At 41.2% G+C, this 26,707-nt stretch overlaps 1 protein-coding gene across 1 annotated transcript in view; it reads right to left on the bottom strand.

Annotated features, from left to right (window-relative positions):
* LOC143029284 (glycine receptor subunit alpha-4-like) overlaps positions 1-26,707 on the bottom strand; it is a 1,034,091-nt gene that overhangs the window by 554,404 nt on the left and 452,980 nt on the right. Inside the window, exon 3 of the mRNA XM_076192019.1 lies at positions 12,390-12,537. Within this exon, the coding sequence (XP_076048134.1) occupies positions 12,390-12,505 (116 nt within the window). The 5' untranslated portion in view covers positions 12,506-12,537. The remainder of the gene's footprint in view (positions 1-12,389; positions 12,538-26,707) is intronic.

Genomic DNA, 26,707 nt, shown 5'->3' with positions numbered 1-26,707 from the left:
GAAGAAGACGAAGAAGAAGAAGAAGAAGGGGTTGCAGGCAATAACGGGATTTAGGTAAAAGGGAAAGACAACGGTAAACAGAAAGAGGAAAGGAAGAGGGCAGACGGGAGTAAAACGGAGAGCAATCAAGAACAGAGGCGAGAATGAGAAAGCGGGGACAATGGTTGAACACGACCCGGGGAAGCTTAATCCCTTTCATACCGGACAATCCTTTTCTTGTTGTTTTTGGTTGCGTCAAGCGATTATATTCACCTCTGCACCATATCCTTGATAGTGCCAGGGTCCCGTGGTAATGCGAGAGGAAGAGGGAGAAGGAAAATCCACTACGGGAAGGAGAAGAAGGATGATAAAGAGAAAAACAGTATGTACGAAAGAGTAAAATACGTGATAGCACTAAGTGAGACAGAGGGGGAAGAGAAGGAGAAAGGGAGGAAGGAAATGGAGAGGGAAAGGGAAAGAGGGAGAAGGGAAAGGAAAAGGGAGAATGAAAAGGACAAGAGAACAGAATCAAATAGGAGAAGAGAAGGAGAAGATGAAGGGACGTGTGAAGAAGCCAGTGATAAAGAGGAAGGGAGTCGAGGTCAGTAGAATACAAGAGGAGAGGGAAATGGAAAAGAGCGGCGATAAAGAGCAGAGAAAAGGAGAAGAAGGGGGAAGGAACGAAATGAGAAGGAAAAGAAGACAGTGGGAAAGAGACAGGTGAAAAGACAGATAGACGGCAAGATAAACAGAGATAGCTAGGTAAAGGACGAGAAAGAGGGACAGAGAACAAAGGAGAAAGTGAGAAAGGAGAGAGAGAGAGAGAGAGAGAGAGAGGAAGGGAGAGAGAGAGAGAGAGAGAGAGAGAGAGAGAGAGAGAGAGAGAGAGAGAGAGAGAGAGAGAGAGAGAGAGAGAGAGAAAGAGAAAGGGAGAGAGAGAGAGAGAGAGAGAGAGAGAGAGAGAGAGAGAGAGAGAGAGAGAGAGAGAGAGAGGGGGGGGGGAAGGGTGGAGAAAAGCGGGTTAAGTAGAATAAGAATACCAAATGACTCAGAAGACAGTGGAAGAGGAGGACGAGAAGAAGGATGCAGGAACAAGAGGACCGATTGGTCGTTCCAAGAAGCGAAGATAAGAAAGTAAACGACAAGATATGGGAGACAAAGAGGCTCTTTCGGCTGAGAGATAAGACAGAAGGTACTTGGCAAAGAGGGTGGGTGACAACAATGGTGGGGAGGAAAGGCTGGGGAGTGGGGGGAAGCAGGGAGCAAAAAAAGCTGGCAAGGATTGTTAGATCAACCGTGGAATGGACATCGTTAAGGAAACGACCCTGAAACGGTGACCAGACGAGGGTGATGTGAGACAGATAATGTGGTATGATACTATAGAGGTGCTGATGACAAGGTCGACCACCACCACAAGAACAATAACAACCACAACAACAACAACAACAACAACAACAACAACCAACCTCCTCCATTGGTCTTCATCTCCATCCCCAAGTGTAGCTCCAAGCAGAATCCATTTCCTCAGCCCCTTTCATTCCAATGAGCTTCCTTTGGGAATGATTCACGACGCTGCCCAACTAGACGTCCCTGAGGAGGACCTACAAGGGCCCCGGGTGGTCACACAAATCAAGCCAATACATCACAGCGCGCGAACACAAGACCGACCGTGAAGGTGACCCGGAAGCTGTCAAGGGGGTTTCCATGTCTGGGCTATTGATATTACACCAACACCTACATTTACACTAACACCAACACTAACGCTAGGGTTAACACTAAGAATCACACTCACATACTCAATCTAACATTCATTCTATCATATACCTGTACACAAATATTACCACAAACGTGCATACATACAAACACACACACACACATACATACATATACACACATACGAGTACACACACACACGTACACAATTACAACTGTCTGCACGAATTTTGGCCAAATAAAATTGGATTTAAATTGAAAGAATCTCATATTTCTACTTTTCTTCCTGAAAATGGTGTTAAAGGAAAAAATATAAATGGTTCAACTTATCTTTCATAATCTGCGACAGCATTTTGTACTACATTTCTACCAAGACCAGACATTAGCTACAGAAGCGACAACGAAATATGAAAGGAGGAATTCCAAGACTTTCAGCAACATATCATGTTTTTTCTCTCTATTTCTCTCTGCCCTTCCTCCTTCCCTCACTCTCTTCCTACCCACTTCTCTCTTTGGTCTTTTTCGTGAATTCAGGATCTGGGTAGGATGCAAATTGTGTGTGTTTTGTGTTAGTGTTTTTTTTCTTTTGCTTTTATGTTTGTAGTTTTATGTTAGCGTTTGTCTGCGTGTATTCACTTGGTCTTTGGATCACGTGTTGGACTCGTGATCGACAGCTATTTCCCTCCTGGAAGAGAGCTCAGAGCTCGTAGGTCCGATCTATGGGTAATGCTATGACCTTGCACACACACACACACACACCCAACTCCCCGCCCACGAGAGTCAGAGTACGACCCGAGGTACAGCGATACCGAAATAATTTCGGCCCTGGGCAGGATTCGAACTGGGTACTAGGAGCACTTCTGCTTCCCATTTCAGCGCTCTACCAACTGTACCACCGAGTGTGTGTGTGTGTGTGTGTGTGTGTGTGTGTGTGTGTGTGTGTGTGTGTGTGTGTGTGTGTGTGTGTGTGTGTGTGTGTGTGTGTGTACCTAGTTTTACTTAGTTGTATCTTACGGGAAGGGGAGCTGTGCTCGTAGTGTCCCTTTGTGTGTGTGTGTGTGTGTGTGTGTGTGTGTGTGTGTGTGTGTGTGTGTGTGTGTGTGTGTGTGTGTGTGTGTGTGTGTGTGTGTGTGTACGTTCGTGTGTGCCTGTACGCGTGTACGCATGCAATCGTGCTAGTCCTACTCGACATAATTTCAAAACGAAAAAAAAATAAAATCGAATCAAATTTTGAGAACGAACTTACACAAATCATCAACGGTCTCCTGACTCACTGAGGCGCGGGGCCGAATTCCTAACCACCACTTAAGACCACCACACACTCCCTCATCGTGAAACGCCTCTCACTGTCACTCTCACATCAGGTCTCGAGAGTGAGAGTAATGTCACCCGCGTGAGACCTTCGTCACTTCGCCCGTCCGGTTTCAACACCCGTCTCCCGGACCTCGAACTCCAGCCGACCAATAGAAGCTTGAAACCCTCAGTTGTTAACTCTGCAGAGGGTTTCCTCAGCTGAATAAAATCGCCTGGAGGCACTCAAATCATCTCAACAAGTCGCGAGTAATAATGACAGATGAAGAACATACTAACATAAAAACAAGATAAAAACCATAGAAAATTATCCGAAATAAAATGAAAAATGAAAAATAAAATAATACAAAATAAAACAAAACATAATAAAAATTAAATCCATATACTAAACTAAACTCAAATTAAATTTAAAACAAAGGTAGAACCAAAACAGAATATTCAACCGAGTGAAACCAAAGTAGAATAAATAAATAAACAAATAAATGAAATAAAATAAACGAATAAAATAAAATAACCTTTGCAAACTCTTTACACCATACACACACACACACACCTCACAGGAACCTAAACTCGGACCCGTTAGTGTATATTCACCAGCGCATGCGGCGAGGTAAAAGAAATAAATCTTTGTCGGGCGGCTATGCGCCCCAAAAATGTTGGACTTCATCAACCGCTTTTGGAAATACCCCCCTCCCCCCATCAGTCCACAATTCTGGAGCCCGGGACCACAATAGCTGAGTAAAAAAAATAAATAAATAAAAAAAAAATCTAGTTCCGTGTTCACACTGCTAAAATTTTAAGTTTTCGTGTAAAAATATGTAAATAAAAATAAGAAATAAAAATAAAAAATAAAAACAAAATAAAATATTAATAAAAATAAAATAAAAATAAAACCAAATTAGATTAATATCAAGAGCACTACAAATAAAATGATATGTCAAAGAAATAAAAGAATTAAAATACAACAAAATGAAATAGAAAATTAATAAAATAAAAAAAAATTGAATTTGTCAGCATTGCAAGAAATGCCAAATATGGCGGGGGATGTTAACACATTCTTTAAACTTTTTCAACCTGGTGGTTCGATGCATATCCTCCTCGATATTGTGACGTCATTTATATATTTGTTGCTGGTTAATGCTTGTTAAGTTTCTGTCGATGATGTGGGGGAGGGGAGAGGCACGGAGGGAGAGTACGGAGGGAGAGTGGAAATAGGAGGGAGTGGGAATCGGGAATAAGATGGTGGGGAGGGAGAGAGGGGAGGGAGAAAGGGGAGGAGAGGGGGAATGGGAGGAGGGGGAGTGGGAGTGGGAGGGATAGGTAGGTGATGGTATGAGGGGAAGGGGAATGGGGTATGGGATGGGGACTGGGATTGGGAATGAAAGAGAAAGGGAGGGGGAGTCGGAGTGGGAGAGAGAGAAGGGAGGGTGGGGAGTAGAAAGAGGGGGATGGAGGGGGAAGTGTGGGGGGAGTGGGAGGGGAGGGAAAAGGCTCTACGGTGGGGGGGGGAAGAAGTCATTTTCGGTTAATCCTTTTCGAATTGTATCAACCTTTAAACATTCCATTCTAGTTAAGCTCCGTTTTCTTCAGCTGAGGGTCGCCAACTTAACGCAGTAACGACCGAATCGCAAAGACCCTTGGCACTCTCATTAAGACACAGAGAGAGAACCTTCCCTTAATTTGAGTTTTCTCTTCTTTTTTTTTTTCTTTTCCGGAGTCTTTTCTAGATCTAGATCACTCGAGTTTTGATAATTAAAAAATCTCAAGAGTGACGGATAATTAAAACTTTTTTTTTTATTCTTAATTGTCACCTTATCCATTTTAATGGGTGGAAGTTAAGTGAAGAGTTTCGCCGCTGCAGAAGTAGTTTAACTCTCGATGGCGTTATGATGACGTGGATTAGGTAAATCAAAAGTAATGAACAGGTGACGGGCGAAGAGGAGACAATCTACGGGGAAATGAAGTCAAAATTTTATTCATAATTAACTATTGATTTATTATTATTTACATTTGTTTTTATTATTTATTTGTTAATGATTCATTATGAATTATTATTATTTATCCATTGGTTTATTAGTTATCATTATTTATATTATATATATATATATATATATATATATATATATATATATATATATATTCAAATCCGACCTAGTTATAGACCAAACGGTCTCCTGTCGGCATGGTTTTTCTTTGTAATATTTTGTAATTTGTAACCCTTTGTATTATTCAGCTCGAATAACAAATATACAATAAAAAATGTAATATATATATATATATATATATATATATATATATATATATATATATATATATATATATGTATTCACTTATGATGCCACGCGAAATGTAAGATTAAATTTATTTATTTAAGTTTTGTACATCTGGTCGAGCGGATTAGAGCGTCGCTACTTGCGACGGAGGTCGAGGTGACAGCGGTTTGATCTCTGCCGCCAGCGAGTTGGACCAATGTCATTGTTCATTAAATTCTACGCTACAAAGTCCCCTGTAAGGGGCACCGTACTAGCCTACTGATAGGGGGAGTTCGCGACGTTAAATCATCATTCACATATGTTGATATTTTGAAGTTACGAAGACGATAAATTACGAGAACTATTTACTACTATTTCGGTGTGATTCTCCTTCTAAGGACAATGTAAGGGTAGGTGGAGGACGGAATCATTTTCCTGGCCACATCTGGACAGGTCTATACAATCTACGACCTGACTTTAGAGAACTGAGCCTTAAGCCTCCGTCACACCAAGCTTAATTAAGACCTGTTTCCGACCACCTTCGACCGAAAATCAAGCGATCGGTCGGCGACACAAAATCTATGCAAGGAATTCAAATGGAAAAAGTTAATGTGGTTGATAAGACGAAAATCTATGTACTGGAGACTACTCAGTGTGTGTTGTAATATATATATCTATGTATTTGTCTATCTCATTACCAACTACCGCAGGGCGATGCTAAGGGTCACTCCCACCCTTGACATTGACCTTATATCTAAGGTCAAGGACTTTCTCTCAGCTGAGCAATAAGAAACATAATTTTCAAATCGTTTTTCTTACACTATTCTGTAGTTCCAACAAGCGACTACAGTCATAAGACGAAACCATATCTCTATGAGTTTGAACGCGTTGTTTTCCTGCAATTCCAGAAAGTTGGAATCCTTGTCTGAGGTGCCCGACGTTGCTCGAGGGAGTGGATTAGATCTAACGTCACCTTCACATTGCTTCCCAGAAATAATGAAGAAGAAGAAGAAGAAGAAGAAGAAGAAGAAGAAGAAGAAGAAGAAGAAGAAGAAGAAGAAGAAGAAGAAGAAGAAGAAGAAGAAGAAGAAGAAGAAGAAGAAGAAGAAGAAGAAGAGAAGAAGAAGAAGAAGAAAAAGAAGAAGAAGAAAAAGAAGAAGAAGAAGAAGAAGAAGAAGAAGAAGAAGAAGAGAAGAAGAAGAAGAAGATTCTTTTTGGGGGGTGGGGGGCTGACATTGGGTCTCCTCACCGGGTATCGAACTCACGACCACCTGGTCATGAGTTTAGGCAAGTGTCCATTGGGCTACTTAAAGATCATTCAACAGTCTCAGCACAAACTGAAACTATTCTTTTTAATTGTCACTTTCTGTACGTATTTCTGTTTAATATGTTTTGATACCAGATTTGGGAGAACTCTTTTCTCGTTTCTTGCACCATTACAAGATCCAAGTAAACACACATCCTTCCTCAAATGTCATTTTATTTTGTTTTTCTCTTCTGCCCTCATTCCCACTTCTTCATTTTTTTTTTTTTTTTTTGTACGAGTTTGTCTTTTCTCCTACATTCTTATGGACCAAATAATCTCCTGCCGAAATGTTCCACCAATTTTATACATTGCAATCTACTTGCAAATAAGATCAAAGACACACCAAATGTGACGACGAAGCCTTTATTAGTACGACGTTTCGCTTGTAAGAGCTTTACATCAAATCATTGATAAAGCTCTAACAAGCGATACGCTTTATAAATAAAGGTTCCGTGATCAAGTGGTGTTTATTTCAATAGACTTCTCGCCAACTGCCAATAGCATACAGAAAAGATCTAGGTTCTAAACACTACTAGCCTACGCTTATCCCTTTCTGTACTCCTTTCTATATTTCTATATTCCACTGATTACCTTTACCCCTTTCTAGTTTACCCTATGTAGCTTTCCTTTATATTTAATATTACCTACATATTTATCCTTCCTTGTTGTAATCCCGGTCAGTTAGCCTTCCCACTTAACTACCGTCTCTCATATATTTAACTTCTTTTACACGTTTATTCTTATTCCCTAACTTCCTTTTCCCCTTATCCTTACCCCCTCATCCTCCCACTTCATTCCCAACCCCTCGCGTACGAATGCAAACAATTTACGCAATTTTTACGCAGAACTGGCGCACCCATAACCTCTCCCCATAAGGCCGCAATACGCCCCATTATGCAAACTCGAGGAGCAGAATAAACAAAACCAAAGTTCATTTTCTCCAGGTTCTTCCTCCTGGCCACAAATGTATTCTCCCGAGGGGGGGGGGAAGAGGGAGGGGGGAAAGGGAGGAGGGAGGGGGGAGAGGGGAGTTCGGGGCTTCGCTTCCCAATGGCACCATGACATGTCATTGGTGTGGTGACCTGGTTGAAGGTCATCCAATCCTTTTGAGTGCCTCAGCTGATTTGTGTGTTTAGTTTGTCTACCGTCAGGTGATTTTATTCAGATGTGGTGGGGGAGGAGGAATCCCTGGGAGCCGAAGAAGTATAAAAAGTAGTGCGTGTGTGTGTGTGTGTGTGTGTGTGTGTGTATGTGTGTGTGTTTGTGTGTGTGCGTGTGCGCGCGTTAGAAAGCTGGGTGAAGAGATGATTAATTCTTCTAACAAGAAAGGTCACTTCACCCAAAAGGAAACCCTTCACAGTCAGTGCATCTATTCAATAACAAAAGCTATTATAGTCTGAACCAACACTATCGTCCGCAATGCAGTTCCTGGACTCAAGTATTCTTTGCCAAATCTAAAGTTAAAATTGGATATCCAATTTTGTTGAGACTCTGTATTCGCCTTTTATCCTCGTAGATACATTGATAAAGAGATATTGTGTATTGCACATTGATAAAGAGATATTATGCAGAAAAAAAAAAAACATACCCATACCTTGATCCCTTCAGTTTCTATGATCTATATCGAGATGGTCACAAACCAATGTCTAATTGGACAGGTGAAGTATACTAACAAGTCTAAACCGTCCGCTATATCTCGTCAATTAAGATGACATGGTGACTCGACTGAAAATAAACACATGGCATTGTCATCTGGGAATAACATAGGTGAACGAATCCTTAAAAAAAAAATAATAAATAAAAGAATAAACAGATAAAATAGAAAAAAAAAAATCGAGAGGGGAGACCATATAGCCAATTTGGTCACCCCCCAGCCCCACCCCCACCCCTTTCCACACTGTCCTCTCTCTATGTAGTCGTCTTCAATTCATATTCTTATCTTCCATTTTGCTTTCTACTCCCATCCCTCTACTCCCCATATACCATATCCTAGACCCCCCCATTCTAATTATCTAACTTACCCTTATTTTCTCTTTCCTCTTTTCTTTTCTCCCTAGATTGCGGCAAACCTATTTCTACCCTTTCCAACTACTTCAAACCCTGTTCCCCAACATCCCAGAGCACCAGAACCCACCCCCACCCCCGATCCCTGTTCTCCCTAAACTCTATATTCGGTCTTCCTTACTTTTCCTTCCCTTCCACCTATGTCAGGTTTCTACGTCCACGAGCCAGAATCTACGATAACAACAAACAACGAAATTAAGAACTCAGGGATTCCTGAGAGCTTTAAATAAACATTATACACACACACACACACACATACATATATTATATATATTTGTATATACACAGTGTGTGTGTGTGTGTGTGTGTGTGTGTGTGTGTGTGTGTGTGTGTGTGTGTGTGTGTGTGTGTGTGTGTGTGTGTGAGTGTGCGCGCGCGCGTACATTTTCTACACGGCATCCAATCTTCCTATGTCCAATGGCACCATTTTCTCCTTCCCTTTTCCATCCCTCTCCGTCATCCTTTATTCCTCATGACCTTCATCACCCCGACCCCTAAAGCCTCACCTAAATACAAAGCCCTAGTGAAGGCGTTATCACATTGGTGTATTTTTCCTCCTACTCTTGGAGTAGATTTTCTGCCCACATTTTTCGGGAAGGGATCTGATATGCTGGAGAGAAAAAAAAAAAAAAATCTTCTACACATCAATTGACATTCTATGTATTTTTGTTGGGAAAACAAAAATGTTTGCCATAGTGATTTTACGGCGGGAAAAAGTGCTGGACGTCAGCGGTACCGTCGATTAATTGGAGGTTGGAGAAAAAAAATAGCCTAGTGTGATAACTCCTTCAAGCATTCCGTACCTGTTGGCCATTTCTTCTCTGGATGCCGCAAGAAATTTTCATTTTTATTCATATCCCATTTCCCTCCTGCCTTGCCCTCCACCTTCCATCGCCCTCCCGGCGCCCTTGCCCTCCACCTCCTCGCCCTCAACTCCTGTGTTGAGAACGTCATCCCAGAAGCACCTCCGGAGGCACGAATAAACATCGCCGTCCTTAGTATGCATAGGACTTCGACGACCCTTCCGTCGGGAGGATTTCCACCCAAGGGGGAGATCCTCAACGCTAATGGTTCCTCTAAGGTCGACCTTCCACCTCTCCCCTTCCTTCCCTCCCCCCTCCCCCTAACACCTCCCCGTTCCTTCTCCCCTTCCAGCCAACTTCGCAATCCCCTCCTTCGGGGAACTTGTCATGCAGAACTTCGAGCTGGGCACCGAGACTTCGGCCTTGCCTCGCATGACGTACCCCCTCCATCCTCCACACTTCCCCGTCAGTGGGATTTGGGATGGAGGAGGAGGATTATGGGGGGAAAGTATAGAAGGAGGAGGAATGGGAGGAGGGGAAGGGAGGAGAGGAAGAAGAGGAAGGAGAGGAGGAAGGTGGTGAGGAGGAGGGATAGGAAGGGGAGGAAGGTGAGGAGGAGGAAAGAGAAGAGGAAGGAAAGGAAGAAAAAGAAGGTGAAGAGGAGGAAGATGAGGATGAGGAGGAGGAGGAAGGTGAGGAGAAGGAAGAAGGAGAGTAGGAAGAAGGTGAGGAGGAAGAAGTAAAAGAGGAGGAAGAAGGAGAGTAGTTAGAAGGTGAGAAGGAAGAAGTAAAGGAGGAGGAAGAAGGTGAGGAGGAGAGAGGAAAGGAAGAGAGAGAGGTGGAGTGGGAGGAAAAAGTCAGGAGACGTATGGAGAGGAAGAGAAGGAAGATGAGGAGGAGGATGGTGAGGAGGAGGAAGATGAGGAGAGAGGTGAGGAGAATGAGGAAGTAAAAGTACAGGGGGAGGAAGATGGTGAGGAGGAGGAAGAAGGTGAGGAGGAGAAAGAAGAGGAGGAGGAAGGAGTGTAAGAGGAAGAAGTAAAGGAGGAAGAAGTTGAGGAGGAAGAAGAAGGCAAGGAGGAGGAAGGAGAGTAAGAGGAGGAAGTAAAGGAGAAAGAAAGTGAGGAGGAGGAAGGACAGTAAAAGGAAGTAAACGCGGAAGAAAGTGAGGAAGAGGAAGAAAGTGAGGAGGAGGAAGGAGAGGAAGAGGAAGTAAAGGAGGAAGAAAGTGAGGAGGAAGAGGGAGAGAAGGAGGAGGGGGAGGGGCACGTCAGGAGAAGTTGCAGTCTCTGGAAGCTGGCGAATTCGAACTCGGACAAATAAATAGATACCAAAAGATCTCGTATTCTCTGTGATGTGACTCTTCGTGTACGTCATGCAACAAGTTCATCACACCCAACGTTGTAAACATGGAGTCCCAAAAAGATTTTTATTTGCAAACACGCAAGGGGGACTAGACTAGACTACGAGGAAAAGTCTAAATTCTAATTGTACTTTAAACTGATGCCCACCATTGTCAGGATACAAGGACCAATGGATTCGAAAACGTTGCGAAACATTTCAGAAATATGCTGCGTGACGCTGGTATGTAGGGGCACTTCAAAGAAGCCAATATCCTTTAAGGTGTGAAAGGGGTGGTTTTTTTTTTTTTTTGGGGGGGGACCTTCTTTGTCTCTGCCATCTCCTTTACATGGGTGAGTGAGCTTTGGGTACACACACACACACACACACACACACACACACACACACACACACACACACACACACACACACACACACACACACAAACATGAATTGATGACGCAGTGGCAGAGTTCGTGACCGCCACTACGGCGGTTCGAGTTCGAATCCCGCCCAGGGCTGAAATAATTTCAGTATCGCTGCGCTACGAGTCGTTATTCAACTCACGTGGGCGGGGAGTTGGGGGATATGTGCGTGTAAGGTCACAGCATTACCCATAGATCGGTAAAATATGAGCTCTGAGCTCTCTTCCAGGAGGGAAATAGCTGTCGATCACGAGTCCAACACATGATCAAAGACCATGGTTAATCACACACACACATCCACATCCACACTCACACACATACACACACGTATACAATTTTTAGACACCCTGTCTAAATGTAGTGACACATCTGGTTGTGGGAATACTATATTTATAACATTGCTATTAATATGATCTAAAAACGTGTTTCAATACCTTTAATAGCCAATATCCTTCCTGGAACCACTATAATAGACCTCTAACAAGATCTCGAGTCTATTAAAAAGAATAACGCCATTGTTCTCCATGTGCAAGGAGACGAAAATGTACCAAGCTCCTGGAAACACTTCAAAGCTCTCATGACTTGATTTCCATCTTTTCTCGTTTTAATGATTCTTGTTCACGTTCTCTGTCAATGAGACAGGAGCCTCTCTCGAGTCCCTCTCCACTACTGTCTGTCCATTTTCTCTGCTCATTCTTGTCTGTCTGTTTGTTCACCCTTGCCTGTCTGTCTGTCTGTATATTGTTATCCACTACCGTCTGTCCATTTTCTGTTCATTTCTGTCTGTTTTTTTTTTCTTCCCAAAGCTTGTTACGAACAGGAGCCGCTCAGTTCTGTCTCCCATTACTGTCTGTTCATTCTCTGTCCATTCTAGTGTCTGTCTGTTTCAGTCTTTCTGTCTGTCTGTCTGTCTGTCTTTTCTTCCTGAAACTCGTTACGAACAGGACCCACTCAGTTCTATCCCTACGACCGTCTGTCTATTCCTGTCTGTCTGTCTGTCTGTCTGTCTGTATCTGTCTTTTCTCCCCGTTTTCTTCGGCCATCACCCCCTTTTGCATTTCACCGCGCCTCATTCTTCATCTCCTTCATACGTTTCATTTCCTCCCGAACTCACCAGAAAGACATTCTCACGAAAATATCCCCCAACGTGGTGATTTCCTTTTGGCACTTGGGAACAGAGTCTCGCTCGACTTACCTTTCGATGGGGACAAGGAGAACGGCCACCAGAAGGCGCAGAAGGGGCGGGGTGAGATGGGTGACCCCCCAGGCGCCGTGAGGGGGGCGGCCCCACCACCTGGTCCGGCCCCCCATGGCAGAGGTCGTGCACGCCCACCCGCGAAGCTCTGAGGGGAGAGAGAGGGTACAGGTCAGGTTTTTATACGTGTATCTATATCTATATCCACATCTATATCTACATTTATATATACATCTATAGCTTATATATATATATATATATATATATATGTGTGTGTATATATATATATATATAGCTTATATATATATATATATATATATATATGTGTGTGTATATATATATATATACACACACTGCATCTGTACCTACATATATATCTACATCTACATCTATATCTACACCTATATCTAAATCTATAGCTTAATATCAACATATATAGATACATTTATATTTACATCTATATATACATCTACATTTATAGCTCTACATCGGTATACCTAAAAGCCTCTTCCCCCTTATAAGGGGGTAGCCAGCCAAGGCATGCACCCACCCACCCTTCACCCTTTTGTTCTCCCATTTCATCTTAGCTCCTTATGAATGGCGGGCCATCCCTCTCTCCCGCCTAATGGCTGGATCAAAACACTATATCAATCACTGATGATAAATTACAGACTGAAGTTTCACTGACTACAAAATCGGAGCCCTGCAGTATCCGGCAACAATCTTCTGACTCTCCCTGAGATCCCTCCAGACAAAAGAAATGTTGGATGGTTGTCGATGTTGTTCTGGTGTGGTTCTGATTATTTGCTCCGGGATCGAGTACCAGCCCCTGGGGGTGCACCTCCGGATGAAGACGAATGTGTTGATGTCTTGAAGACAGGTGATAGGGAGATGGAATTATCCGAGGTCCGTCACACATGCAATTGCCCATCGCTAGTCCTTTAGCCATTTATGGGGTGTGTACGGATAAGGGATGATGGGGGATGATGAGGCGAGAATGAGATGGGGCATGGGGATATAGTTACGGGAAGGTTGAACTGAATGGGGAGATGTGACAGTGTAGTTCAGCCTTAATGGTCTACTACAGGAACGGCCTGTCCCCTGAGTAACGATACAGACTCTGTACATTACCACTGTGTCTTAATCCGCCTTGGTAAGGTTGTATATATGGTGAAAAGTCCATGCGGATTAGGATGGATTGAACTGATATCAACAGACTGGAAAAGATAAGAGATAATAACATCTGGGATTTATCTTCGGGGGAAGACCGACCCGGAGACTCGACGAGGATGAAGTGAGGGAAAATTGCACAGGAAGACTTGGTCGAAGAGAAATCGAAACAAGGGTAGTCGTCAAGAGACGCTCCCTTATCTGGGTTCCAAATTGGTCATTAAATCAGAGTCGTCACACAAATTAACTTGTCTGGCCATTTAGTGGTAACTTTTTCTCCACTTCTGTGATATATACGTACCAATCACACGATCCAATCACCCGTGTAAAGCTTAATACGATACACAAATGGGGATATGCGGGTATATTAGCAAAATGATTGCTTGTTGCATTTGTGTCATTGGGTACGAGGTTGGATGGGGGAAACGCAAGAGCATCAATTACAAAGACATCTTATTGCTTAGATGCTGCACCTGAAACCACAAACTCAAACCGAATACACAACCACCTATACCCAACTATCCCGAATCCCTGGAGTGTCCCTTCGGACTTCCCCGTCCACCTCGCTTTGTTGATCACGTTAGTGAGATACTTTCATCTATTTGACATCAGACACTGATAATCGTCTTTGTGGATTGTCTGGAACGGTGCGTGGTATGGCTTAGTACTGTGTAAATCATAGTCCCAAAGGAGCTATACTATATGGTTGGTTAAAGGAATGGAGGGATATAGAGTGAACGACGCAGCCAAACGTGAGCCCCGAGCAATAGTATTAGTTTCAACACATGTGTTCTCGGCCGAGTGTATAACACACACACAAGTACATATACATGTACAAGCACACCCTAATATACATGAAACGTGCCTCATCAGATGGAGGTAGCATTAGTGTAATCCACACGACTAAACAACCATCGCACCCAAGAACACTAATAGGCCACGAAATTCGGGAAAGGTGTTGCATTACTAAGCGTGGTATACAAACCTATCCAGTAACATGACTCGCATCGAATATGCATATGGTGCAGACATCAAGCAAGAATAAGAGCAACGTGTCATGTAACAATATATAATGTATGAATTATTGCAAGTCTATGCGCGCACATACACACACACACAAACGCACATATATGCACAAATACACACCCTTCCTAAACTTATGCCTGTGCAAAACAGCATAAGAAGGATATGTAATTTTTTCCCTTTCAAAATAGAAAAGAACACTAGAAGCTATTAAAACAGACAAACTAATATTTGACAGACAAATGGAACAGAGACAAGAGAAAGATGTGGTATAAAGGATGGTCTTTTGGCTGGAAAATGAGCTCTTCCAGAAGAATGGAAAAGGAGGACGTGGCTCAATGGACTGCAACAGGTCTTGCCGTGGAGTGAATCGGTGGGGGTAAACCACCTACAGTTGTCCAGCTCTGCCCTGGATGAGCTGTGACTCGCTGCACTGTGTTCATCGCCAAGGTACTACAAAGGGAGGTGAAGAGGGGAATTTTATTTCGTTCCCCACAACCATCTCTTCTATCCTTGGGGACAACATAACGCCGATGAGGTGGAAGTCTTGATGTGGTTTAGGAGGGTGGTAGAAATGAGTAATTGTAAAAGGGTGCTGCGTGACGCTGGTCCATAGGGGCATCCCTAAAAAGTCCCTTTACGGTGTGGAAGAAGTAAAATGGCTCTTTTGGTATGAGGACCTACTTGGTACACATACACATACACATACACACACACACACACACACACACACACTGGAACAAGTTGGACGAAAAAGTGGTGTGTGCAAAAACAATTCATGAATTTAAAAACAGTTTAGATAAAATGAGATATGAAGATGGGACACCACGAGCATAGCTCCCCTTCCCGTAAAATACAACTAGGTAAATACACACACACACGCACAAACACACGCATACATACAAACACATACGTGTACATACACACACACACATATATACACATACATACATACACACAATTATACGATTCCCGCAACACAACTCCAAAGATGACACAGAGGAGATGATGTTGATACAAAATCAATCATCAGAAGAGAAAGTTTCGACATTTCCTTAGTAATCGAGTGCAACACGTACGTGGGCGTCATGTCAAAATAAATGATTGAAAATCCTTCCAGACGACGAAAAACAACTTTGCATATCGCTTTACTCTTACAATATAGATGCACAAAAAATGGTTAAGTCTTTTTCAAAGAATGTTACCTTGCATATTTTAGGCATGGAAAGGAGAGAGAGAATGAAGGACGGGGAGAGGGGTGAAGGGAGGGGTGGAGAGGGAGGAAGGGAAAGGGAAAGGGGAGAGAGAGGGAAAGGGGAGAGAGAGGGAGAGGGAGAGAGAGGGAGGGAGAGAAGTGAAGGGAGGGGTGGAGAGGGAGGGAGGGAGAAGAATGAAGGGAGGGGTGGAGAGGGAGGAAGGGAAAGGGGAGAGGGAGAGGGAGGAAGGGAAAGGGGAGAGGGAGAGGAGTAGGGTATTCTTAGCACTTTGTCATCAATAACTAGCGTTTCTATCCTCATGAACAATGTTGGAGTCGTTGAGGAAGTAAAAGAGAATTTTGAGTCAGGTAAATCGGAGTGGCGATGACTCTAGTTCTATAAGAATATGTGTGACTCTGGTCCGTAAAGATATCAGAAAATTCACAAAAAAATAATAGAATAAGTAAAGCGTGGAGTCAACATCACCATTGGAAATGGAGGAGCCTTGGAGGAGGCTAGGAGGAGGAAGATGAGGAGGAGGAAGATGAGGAGGAGGAGAAGGAGGGGGAAAGGAGGGGAGGAGGAAGCAGGGAGGAGAGTAGGAGGCGACGGGAAGGCGATTAGGAGGAAGAGAAAATAGGGTAGGATGTGTTTTAAGTGGAGGAGATAAAGTGGATTAGGAGGAGAGGTAGGGTGGAGTGAATCAAGTGGATAACAAAAAAGTGGTGGTGGAAGTGGAAGTGGACGAAGTGGCTGGCAACGATGGTAAGACTGACGTGAGAAAAGGTGAGGAAATGGAGGAGCCGATTACGGAAATGAAGGTGGGCGGACGAGTTTTGCAACTGTGAGAACCGTGAGAATAAAAGAGAAAGCGGCGACAAAGGTTCGGGAGGAAGTGACGGTAATAAGGACGTGAGAGACCGTGAGAGAAAGAGTCACCCTCCAGAAGTAGGTAGGGGTAAAGTGGGCTATCACACTGGGCTATTCTTCCTCCAACCTCCGATTAATCGGCGGTACTCCCCACCTCCAATATTCTTCCGCCGGAAAACCACTATGAAAAACTATTTTGTTTTCTCAACAAAAATCCCCACGTTTTCATTTGATACGCTGGAGAAAAATGATCTTACTCCAGCTCCGGGCTACAAATCTGTTCCAACAGTCGAAGGAAAAACAGCACAGTGCGATAAGGCTTCAAGATCGGAACCTTTGTGAACATGTCCAAGAACAATGGTAATCAGACAAGAACGTGTGAACGGAGTATTTGGTTGTCGAACACGTTGGTTAAACCCCAAATACCCCGTTCACACGTTCACACATCACTTCAAACACGTGTCTGTCGAACCGTGTAAACCCCCTCTTAGAACACACCTGGTACGCTGGTGACGTCATCGGAAGGATGCTGGTCTCGCATCGTTTGGTTGTGGGTTCGAATCCCGCACTTCTTTCCGATCCCCATCAGTGACTGTTACCTAACCCCAGCTACTCAGCGCCTCCTGGCGTAGGGTCCTCTCCTTGGTGTAAATAGTTAAAGGGTTTTCAAATACACTATTTTCTTAAGTGTTTCGTAATGTCGAATACACTGGTCCGCGTTATCATCTACGTTCAGAAAACAGTGGACAATCGCGAACACGCAAGGGGGACCAGACTACCGTCATCCCTGACTCCCGTCCACTGCCCAGGTCATACGCAATGCAGTAAGACAAAGCACATCCCACCGCTTCATTTACATGGCGACCCTTCTTTCTCGTCCCCTCATGCGAAAATAGAGATGACGAGGAGGAATGTGTCAATATATTTGTGGAATGAATGGATGAAAGGAGTTGTTCGGCTCTGCAAACAAATTACTGGAAAAATGTTTTATCAAACGTAGATGAGAAGTGCGGAGTACAGACCCGAGGAGGCAAAATAGAAATTGATGGAATGAACAGGTTGAAGAGAGGAAAAAAGAATAAAGTAATGAGAATGGGATAGAAATATGTGAGATATATAAGAACGATAAAGTGAGTATGACTGGAAATCGAAAGGAAGATATAGGCAACGATAAATTATGGAGGAACTTCGACTTAAGAAGAAGAGGAAGAAAAGAAGGAGTGGGAGAAGAAGGACAACAACAAGGAGAAAAAGGACAAGAACATGAACAAGAGGAAGAAGAAGGTGAAGAAGATGAAGAGGAAGAGGAAGAAGAAGCAGAAGAGGAAGAAGAAGGTGAAGAATGTGAATAAGTAAAAGAAGGTGAAGAAGATGAAGAAGAATATGCAGAAGAAGCAGAAGAAGAAGAGGAAGAAGAAGCATAAGATGAAACAGATGAAAAAAAAAAAAAAAATAATAATAATAATATATATATAATATATATATATAAATAATAACAACAATAATAATAATAATAATAAATAATAATAATAATAATAATAATTATAATTATTATTAATATTAATAATAATAATAATAATAATAATAATAATAATAATAAATAATAACAACAACAACAATAATAATAATAATAATAATAATGATAATAATAATGCGAACTGGATAAGAAAAATAGTTTAAAAAATCAAAATATATGTGAAGAAAAACAATTACCAAAAGGAAAAAATGCAAACTGAATATGAGAAAACTTATTAACAAAATAAAAAAAAAAGGAAGAAGTTAGATGAATATGAGAAAACCTATGAGGAAAATAAAAGTATTGGAGAAGAGAGAGGAAAAAAGGGGAAACTGTTAACGAGATTACAACAAGGAGTATCAAGAATGGAGGGAAAAAGACTGGGAAGAAGTCTGCAACATCTTCGGAAGAAAAAGCGCATAAGAGAGGAACTGCAATAGCTGGCAAACAGTTGGCCTTCTGCAGGTGGTTTATTACTCCAAAGAGTTGCCAGAGAGTTCGGAACCCGTAGAAATGCCCAACAGAAACTCGAAATTCTTCGAAAATTTCTTGGAAATGTCTCGATTTCGCGGCGAATGCCAAATGTTACTTAACTCTGTATATGTATCCAACGATTACAAACACACACACACACACAATCACATACATAAATATATATATATATATATATATATATATATATGCACATATATATGTGTATGTGTGTATGTCAGAAAGTATCTACATATTTCATTCTGGCTAAAGCCGGGCAATTTAGTTCACCTAAAGTTTCGAGTCCCTCTCGAGGGTTCAGGACTTAATAAAATCGACTGACGACATTGAGGATAAACGAGTGAAATTATAATACTAGGTAAAACGTGTGAACTTTGATTTTATTCCGAACATCATTTTACGAAAGACAACAAAAACTCAAAACTGATTTCAGAGCACGCCACGGAAAAATAAAGATAAGAATGAAAATGAAACAAAAACAAAATATAAAAATAAGATAGAAAATCGATCAATAAATAAAAATTAAAAAGTTTAACAAAATTAAACACTCAATGCAAAATAAATATTCCAGACGAGGTAAGAATTAGTAGTTCCAATATTAAAATAAATCCGGTCGAGACAAAGCCTAACCTACCTCTCTCTCTTTCTCTCTCTCTCCCTCCTCCATCTTCTCTCTCACTCTCTCTTTAACCTAATCCCAGATAACCTTACCTCATCTAAACTAACCTAACCACCCTGAATCTTAATCCGGTTATTGGATAATCTCGGATAACCTTGAATAATAACCAGAAGGATCTGTGAGTTAAATGTATTTCCTCCGAGGTAGTTATCAAAGACGCGAGATAAAAAAGTATTCCCCAATTTGGTATTCACAACTGGAGGGAATACATAACGTGACGCAGGACCAAAGCGGCAAGGACACCTAAAACGATGGAGTTAATGAACTGTTTTTATGGACCACAAAAGTTTTTATAAAAAAATAAAAAAAAGTTGTCCTCATCACTAATGGGACTCTGGTTATGGAAGTAAGGAGGGAAGAGGAGACGGAGGAGGAGGAAGAGGAGAAGGAGGAGGAGGAAGAGGAGGACAAGGAGAAGAAGAAGAAATGAAAGGAGGAAGAAAAAGAAGACAAAGAAGGAAAAAAGGAAGAAGACGAAGAAGAAAAGGACGACGACGAAGAACAACAAAACAAGATATGGAACATGAAGATATAAAAAAAAAAACCACCACAACAAGAATCTGTACGATGCAGAACGAGGAGAACTTAATGAGAGAGAGAGAGGGGGGAGAGAGAGATACATACATTAATTGTAAATCATAGATTTATTACAAATGTTGGCAACCCTATCTGGGGAATCAATGATACATTTCATGTCGCTCTCTCTCTCTCTCTCTCTCCCCCTCTGTGTTTGTTCATCTATACATTTCACGATATCAAAATCTATTTAATTCAAATGGATATGGTTCATACGTAATCTCCTTTGCATTTTTCTCACTTCTGCATTTTGATTTCCAATAAGATTCAAAACATTTTTGTTAATCATTTCATTTGCTCAATGCAGGGTTATAACAAAAATTAGTAGTTTCATCCTTTAGCGAGTTCCCATAGTCTCGGATCACATGCTGGACTCGTGATTGAGAGCTATTATCCTCCCGGATGAGAGCTCAGAGGTTATATGGTCCGATCTCTGGGTGATGTATACAAGAGGTGACATGTGAAAAATGTATTATAATAAAAACATCTCACCTCTTACCTGTGGTAAATATCAAACGAGGCTGAATACCTTGACAGAGTCGAACATTTATTCATATACGAGTCTTGAGATACTATCAACAAAAATATCAACGAGTAAAATATTTTCTACAGAATATAAAAAGGAATTTGACCTCCATACGATCACAAGGGAGTCCATGGAATGTGTGTTATTGGAAATGTCGCGACCCAGAAGGCTAAGAGCGCCAACTCTGGAAGTAACCAGAGTGAGGTGGTTCGAACTCCACTTAGCGAGTGGTGTCAATAAGGGTATATAGTCCTCAGTCCTGTATTCCAATAGAGGTCCATGTCTAACCCACAAAAAATTATATATATATATACATATATATATATATATATACATATATATATATATATACATATATATATATATATATATATATACATATATATATATATATATTAGAAATAAAGATAAACACGCACCACGGACACTGGGATGTATGTTAACAGTGACTCAACATCAAGTTTACCGATCGACAGACTGAAACCAAACATTGTAAGACATCCCATAGACTTAGTAACCATATAGTGAGCGCTGAAATAATTTGCTGTTTTAAAAAAAGACGAGATAATTCATAGACAGGGATGACAGGTGATAAGGAACATGGAACTGCCTAGTGTAGACCTTTTGTAGTCTCTTCCATTCCTATGTTTTCATGTTTATTGATATGTAACCAAATATGCATGATTTACGGGTGTCAACAGTAACACAAACGAAGGGTTATCACCAGTGAGAGGCTTGACTTAACCCATTAAACTCCGATGACAATATTCTTGTCATTGGGTCAAATAAAACAAAAAATAATAAAACACCAAAATGTTTGATCAAACACCAGAAAAATATGACGTCACTCCTCGCTTCGCTCGCGAGGACTGACGTCATATTTTTCTGGTGTTTGATCAAACATTTTGGTGTTTTATTATTTTTTGTTTTATTTGACCCAATGACAAGAATATTGTCATCGGAGTTTAATGGGTTAAGACTCAAGAGAGACCAAGAGGATGTTATGGTTCTCTCAAGTGGGGACTGAAGTGAAAAAAGATTGAAAACCCTTAGTCTTCTGTGTAGTGTCAAACGTTGTCTTCTCATCTTAACCCATATGAAATTTAAAATCAAACATAAATGATAGACCTAGATATAAAAAAAACTAGCAATAGCGTAGGAACAAAATAGCAATTTAAAGTAAAAAAAAAATAGTGGACAAGAAAAATCTATTTGTTGAAAAGAAAACAAGGACGGTACGCTTTTGAACCTGCCATAAGGTTTTCCCAATGATATCTATAAAGTATATGTCATATGTAGATTGCCAGAGTATTTCAATTTCAATGTCAAGACTGAGCGGTCTGAGGCGCAAGCGTCTAGAGGCGATGCCCCAGTGGTAGACGGTCCAGCAAAATAATTCTTACGTGACTACAGCAAAGGCATAAACTCCTAAAACCCCAATATCCGACAAAGGCATTCGTACCTAGTCACCCCGCAGTGCGGGTATCATTTAAAACACTGAGAAAATAAACACAATGAAAATGTTTTGAAAACGAAGAACGCGGGTAAATATTGTTACAATTTAACACCATCACTGCGCCAGACGATTTCATCCAGCTTCACACTGGGCCGATTATCGTCAACTTTCGTGCGTTCGTTTGCGTAGAAAACGACTTCGGTTACAATTTTTACCTTTTAGAGACTCAAAACATTAAATTACTTTTGCTTCACATACTGAAAAGCTGATTGACGAACTAAGAAATGTTAAACTTACACGAATTTGAACACACTGTTCAAATATTCTTAAGGAAGTCTAGAATACTGTAAGCGAAGCAGTCTTCTAACTATTCATATTCAAATTTGACGAGAATCGACCCAGATATTTTATTCCACTGAGGGAACCGTCCTTCAAATAGTGAAACCGTTAAACTCAATTAACCGTTTTAACCGCCACCAGCCGGTTTTAATTAGACAGAAGTCCCTCAATTAGACCTTTAAAAATCAGCGTAACATCAGCGTAAAAATCAGTGCCCTTCTGACGAACGCCAGTTTTTATCGTTAAAGACCTTCATCTCTATAAAAGACTTAATTCGCGAGCAAAGGTTATGGTGTTGTGTAGGGACTAACCTATGGTAGCTGCTGTTCTCCCAGAATTCTATCTTATTTTGTTCTATTTGTTTATTCATTTGTGTATATATCTCCTTTTATTCATCTATTTGTTTATCTATTTATTCAGCTATCTATATATCTATTTATCTGATTTTATTATTATTATTTTCTTTATAGATAGCACCCCTTGGTGATTACTAAGTCTAAGCCATTATACGATGAAGTTTCTCCAAATGATAGGTTTTTCATTCATTATTCGGTTATCTATTCATTTATTACCTGGCATAACAATAAGTCAGTTTGGAAATCTACTGAATCAATTAATCCTGCCCTAGATGTCTCTCGAAGGCCCACGGCCTCCATACAACCGGCCACGCTCACTGATTCTGCCCATAAGTCACTCAACGAGGAGATATTGTGTTTTATGTTTATGGTGGGAGTTGGGTTGTGTAGATCGAGCGAGGTGACCAGTACTTAGGGTCATAGAATCTTCACAATACCTGATGATAAACGAATAATGACTAACGCTGTGGCCTATGGTTTACCCTCCCATCATCATCATCAGCAGCAGCAACGATAACAACATCATCATAATTATAATAATAATAATAATAATATTAATAACAACAGCAACAACAACAATAATAATAAAAATAATAATTATAATAATAATAATAAAAGAGAGAGAGAGAGGGAGAGAGAGACTCTGAGTCATATCTTTATATCTATTCATTCCGGGAACACTTCGCAACAGAGCCAAAGTTGTTTCTGGTTTCCTGGAATTAAAGCGGCGAGAATGACGACCTAACTCGAGAGCTTATTCATGCTCTCTCTCTCTCTCTCTCTCTCTCTCTCTCTCTCTCCCTCTCTCTGGATCCAGAGACTAGGCATGAACAAGGAACAACAATGAAAGTGAAACCACACAACGAAGGAAGTTAGCATTCCCAACAAATCAGTCAGCAAGTGGATTGTCTAGGTTAAGAGAGGAGGAAGGTAACCGCTGAAGAACGTACCTGTAAGGCTCCTTTCCCACGTATCGACTTTTCGCCGTGCACCCTCCACGACACGACGTTGTGCTCTCAAATAACCACGTGTGTCTATGGACTCTTTAACACGTGGCAGTGACGTGTGAAAGCCTCCATAAACGCCCGTAGATATTTGACAGGACGTCGTCGTGTCGTAGACGGCGCACGGCGAAAAGTCGATACGTGTGAAAGGAGCCTAAGACCTTAATATCCGACTCAAGCTGAGAAAAAGAGTTCCTTTTCCGATCCAAATAGGGTGAGGACTTGTTCTAATCGTATGTGTATGTATGTGTGTGTGTGTGTGTGTATTCACTTGGTCTTTGGATCACGTGTTGGACTCGTGATCGACAGCTATTTCCCTCCTGGAAGAGAGCTCAGAGCTCGTAGGTCCGATCTATGGGTAATGCTATGACCTTGCGCACACACACACACACACCCAACTCCCCGCCCACGAGAGTCAGAGTAACGACACGAAGCGCAGAGGTACCGAAATAATTTCGGCCCTGGGCAGGATTCGAACCATGAGCTGCGGGCCACTATTGTGGCAGCTCAGTGCTCTACCAACTACGCCACCGTGTGTGTGTGTGTGTGTGTGTGTGTGTGTGTGTGTGTGTGTATGTATATGTGTGTGTGTGTGTGTGTGTGTGTGTGTGTGTGTGTGTGTGTGTGTGTGTGTGTGTGTGTGCGCGCACGCGCCTTCTTTGGGTCAACTTTAATCCATCCCTAGTCCCTTCACTACAGAGAGGAGGGAGTGGGAGAGGAGGGGGAGGAGCCACTACGAAGATCAACATAGCCTGGATTGAGCAAGAGTAAAACAAAATAAATCAAATAAATACAAAACAAATAAGTAATAAATTATTATATAAATAAGGTAAATTAAAAAATGACATTGTGCTCAAGATTACAGGAAAGTTGTGTGTGTGTGTGTGTGTGTGTGTGTGTGTGTGTGTGTGTGTGTGTGTGTGTGTGTGTGTGTGTGTGTGTGTGTGTGTGTGTGTGTGTGTGTGTGTGTGTGTGTGTGTGTGTGTGTGTGTTTACCTATTTACCTAGTTGTATCTAAGGGAAGTTGAGCTACACTCGTGTGATCCCGTCTTTCTATCGCAGTGTCTAGTGTGCTCTTAAATTCGTGTAGTTTTTGCACACACTATTGTTTTGTCCAGTTTGTTCCAGATATCCACCACTCTGTGTTGATTTGTGTGTGTGTGTGTGTGTGTGTGTGTGTGTGTGTGTGTGTGTGTGTGTGTGTGTGTGTGTGTGTGTGTGTGTGTGTGTGTGTGCACGCGCGCGCGTGTAGCCAAGGTGGGAACGAGCACAAACATTTGTCCGCTCAAAAATATAGAAAAAGCGAATTTAAGAAAGTTTGCGAAGTAAAACAAAACGCATCAACTACACACTCGCAAACATTGTTAAAACAAAATTGCGGAATCCTCACACGTAACGCAACCACAAACATGAGGGCCAATTCACACTAACAGTTTCAACCGCGGCGGTTCAATTACAATATAAGTCAATGGAGGTGTTCACACACAACCGCGCAATTTTTTCTTGACTATATGATACCGCCGCGGTTTCTGCACGGTTCAAAAAGCTAGTGTGAACAGGGCCAGAAGCACAATTCCATGGCGCATGAAAAAATAAATAAATAAATAAATAGATAAATAAACAATACAAAGATAATAAAAAAAATTGAAAATCATTTGAGGGAAAAATATATTATTCAAAATAAAAGATGTTATAGGGCGGGAAGCTGAACATGACCTATGATATTTTAGCTCTGAACAACTATGTATTTAATTTATATTTCGAATAAAAAATATATATATACATATATCATGTGTCATGTTGGGATGCCCACAAAAGTCACTTTAAAGTTGGGCTCGTGTTTATTGTTACCACTGGAAAAAATATATAGAAATGAAATTATATATATATAATATATATATGTGCATATATATATATATATATATATATATATAAACATATATATATATGAATATATATATATATATATACACTGTATACATATATATAAACATATATATATAAACATATATATATATGTATACATGTATATATGTATATATATATATGTGTATATTATATATATATATATATATATATATATATATATATATATATATGAGTGGAAGGTGGCAAGGAGGCGCAGGATGATGCAGGAGTGAATATTATCTTACATTTCGACGGATATCTTCCTCAGAGAGACATCCGTCGAAACGTAAGAGAATATTCACTCCTGCATCTTCCTACGCCTTCTTGCCACCTTCCACTCATCTGTCTCTACTTTATACTACAATATATATATATATACATATATATACATATATATATATATGGATATATATATACATATATATACATATATATATATCTATATATATATATATATATATCTATATATAAAGTGGGAGGTGAGCCAGATGTTGTTTGCGGACGACACTGCGCTTGTGGCAGGGTCAGAGGAGGGATTGAGGAAGCTGGTGGCAGAGTTTGGGAGAGTATGTGATAGAAGAAAGCTAAAGATAAATGTGGCTAAAAGTAAGGTGATGAGATGTACAAGGGGTGAAAGTGGCAGTAGACTGGAAGTGAACATTAAGGGAGAGCGACTGGAGGAAGTGGATAGTTTTAGATACTTGGGTGCAAGTGTAGCAGGAAAAGGTGGAGTGAAGGTGGAGGTAGAATGTAGATTGAGAGAAGCGAGTAAATGCCTTGGTGGATTAAAGAGTTTAATGAGGAATAGATGCGAAGAGGAGACTGTATGAAGGAGTGATTGTGCCAACAGCACTGTATGGGGCAGAAACGTGGAACATAAGAGAAGAAGAGAGAAGGAGTTTGAATGTGTTTGAGATGAGGTGTCTGAGAAGTATGGTGGGGGTTACTAGGCTGGATAGAGTGAGAAATGAGGAGGTGAGGAGGAGAACAGGGGTGAAAAAGGATTTGGGAGATAGGGTTGATGAAAGAATATTAGGATGGTTTGGACACATGGAAAGAATGAGTGAAGAAAGACTAGTAAAAGAGGTATGGAAGGCATATGTGGAGGGAGTGAACATGAGGGGACGTCCTAGGATGAGGTGGATGGATGGGGTGAAGGGGGCTTTGGGGAAGAGGGGAATGTCTGTTGAGGAAGGAAGGGAGAGGA

This window comes from Oratosquilla oratoria, chromosome 10, assembly GCF_046742065.1.
Source record: "Oratosquilla oratoria isolate Oo_2021 chromosome 10, ASM4674206v1, whole genome shotgun sequence".
Taxonomy (NCBI): domain Eukaryota; kingdom Metazoa; phylum Arthropoda; class Malacostraca; order Stomatopoda; family Squillidae; genus Oratosquilla; species Oratosquilla oratoria.
Note: the sequence above shows the minus strand (reverse complement) of the source record. Positions and strands in the feature narration are given on the sequence as shown.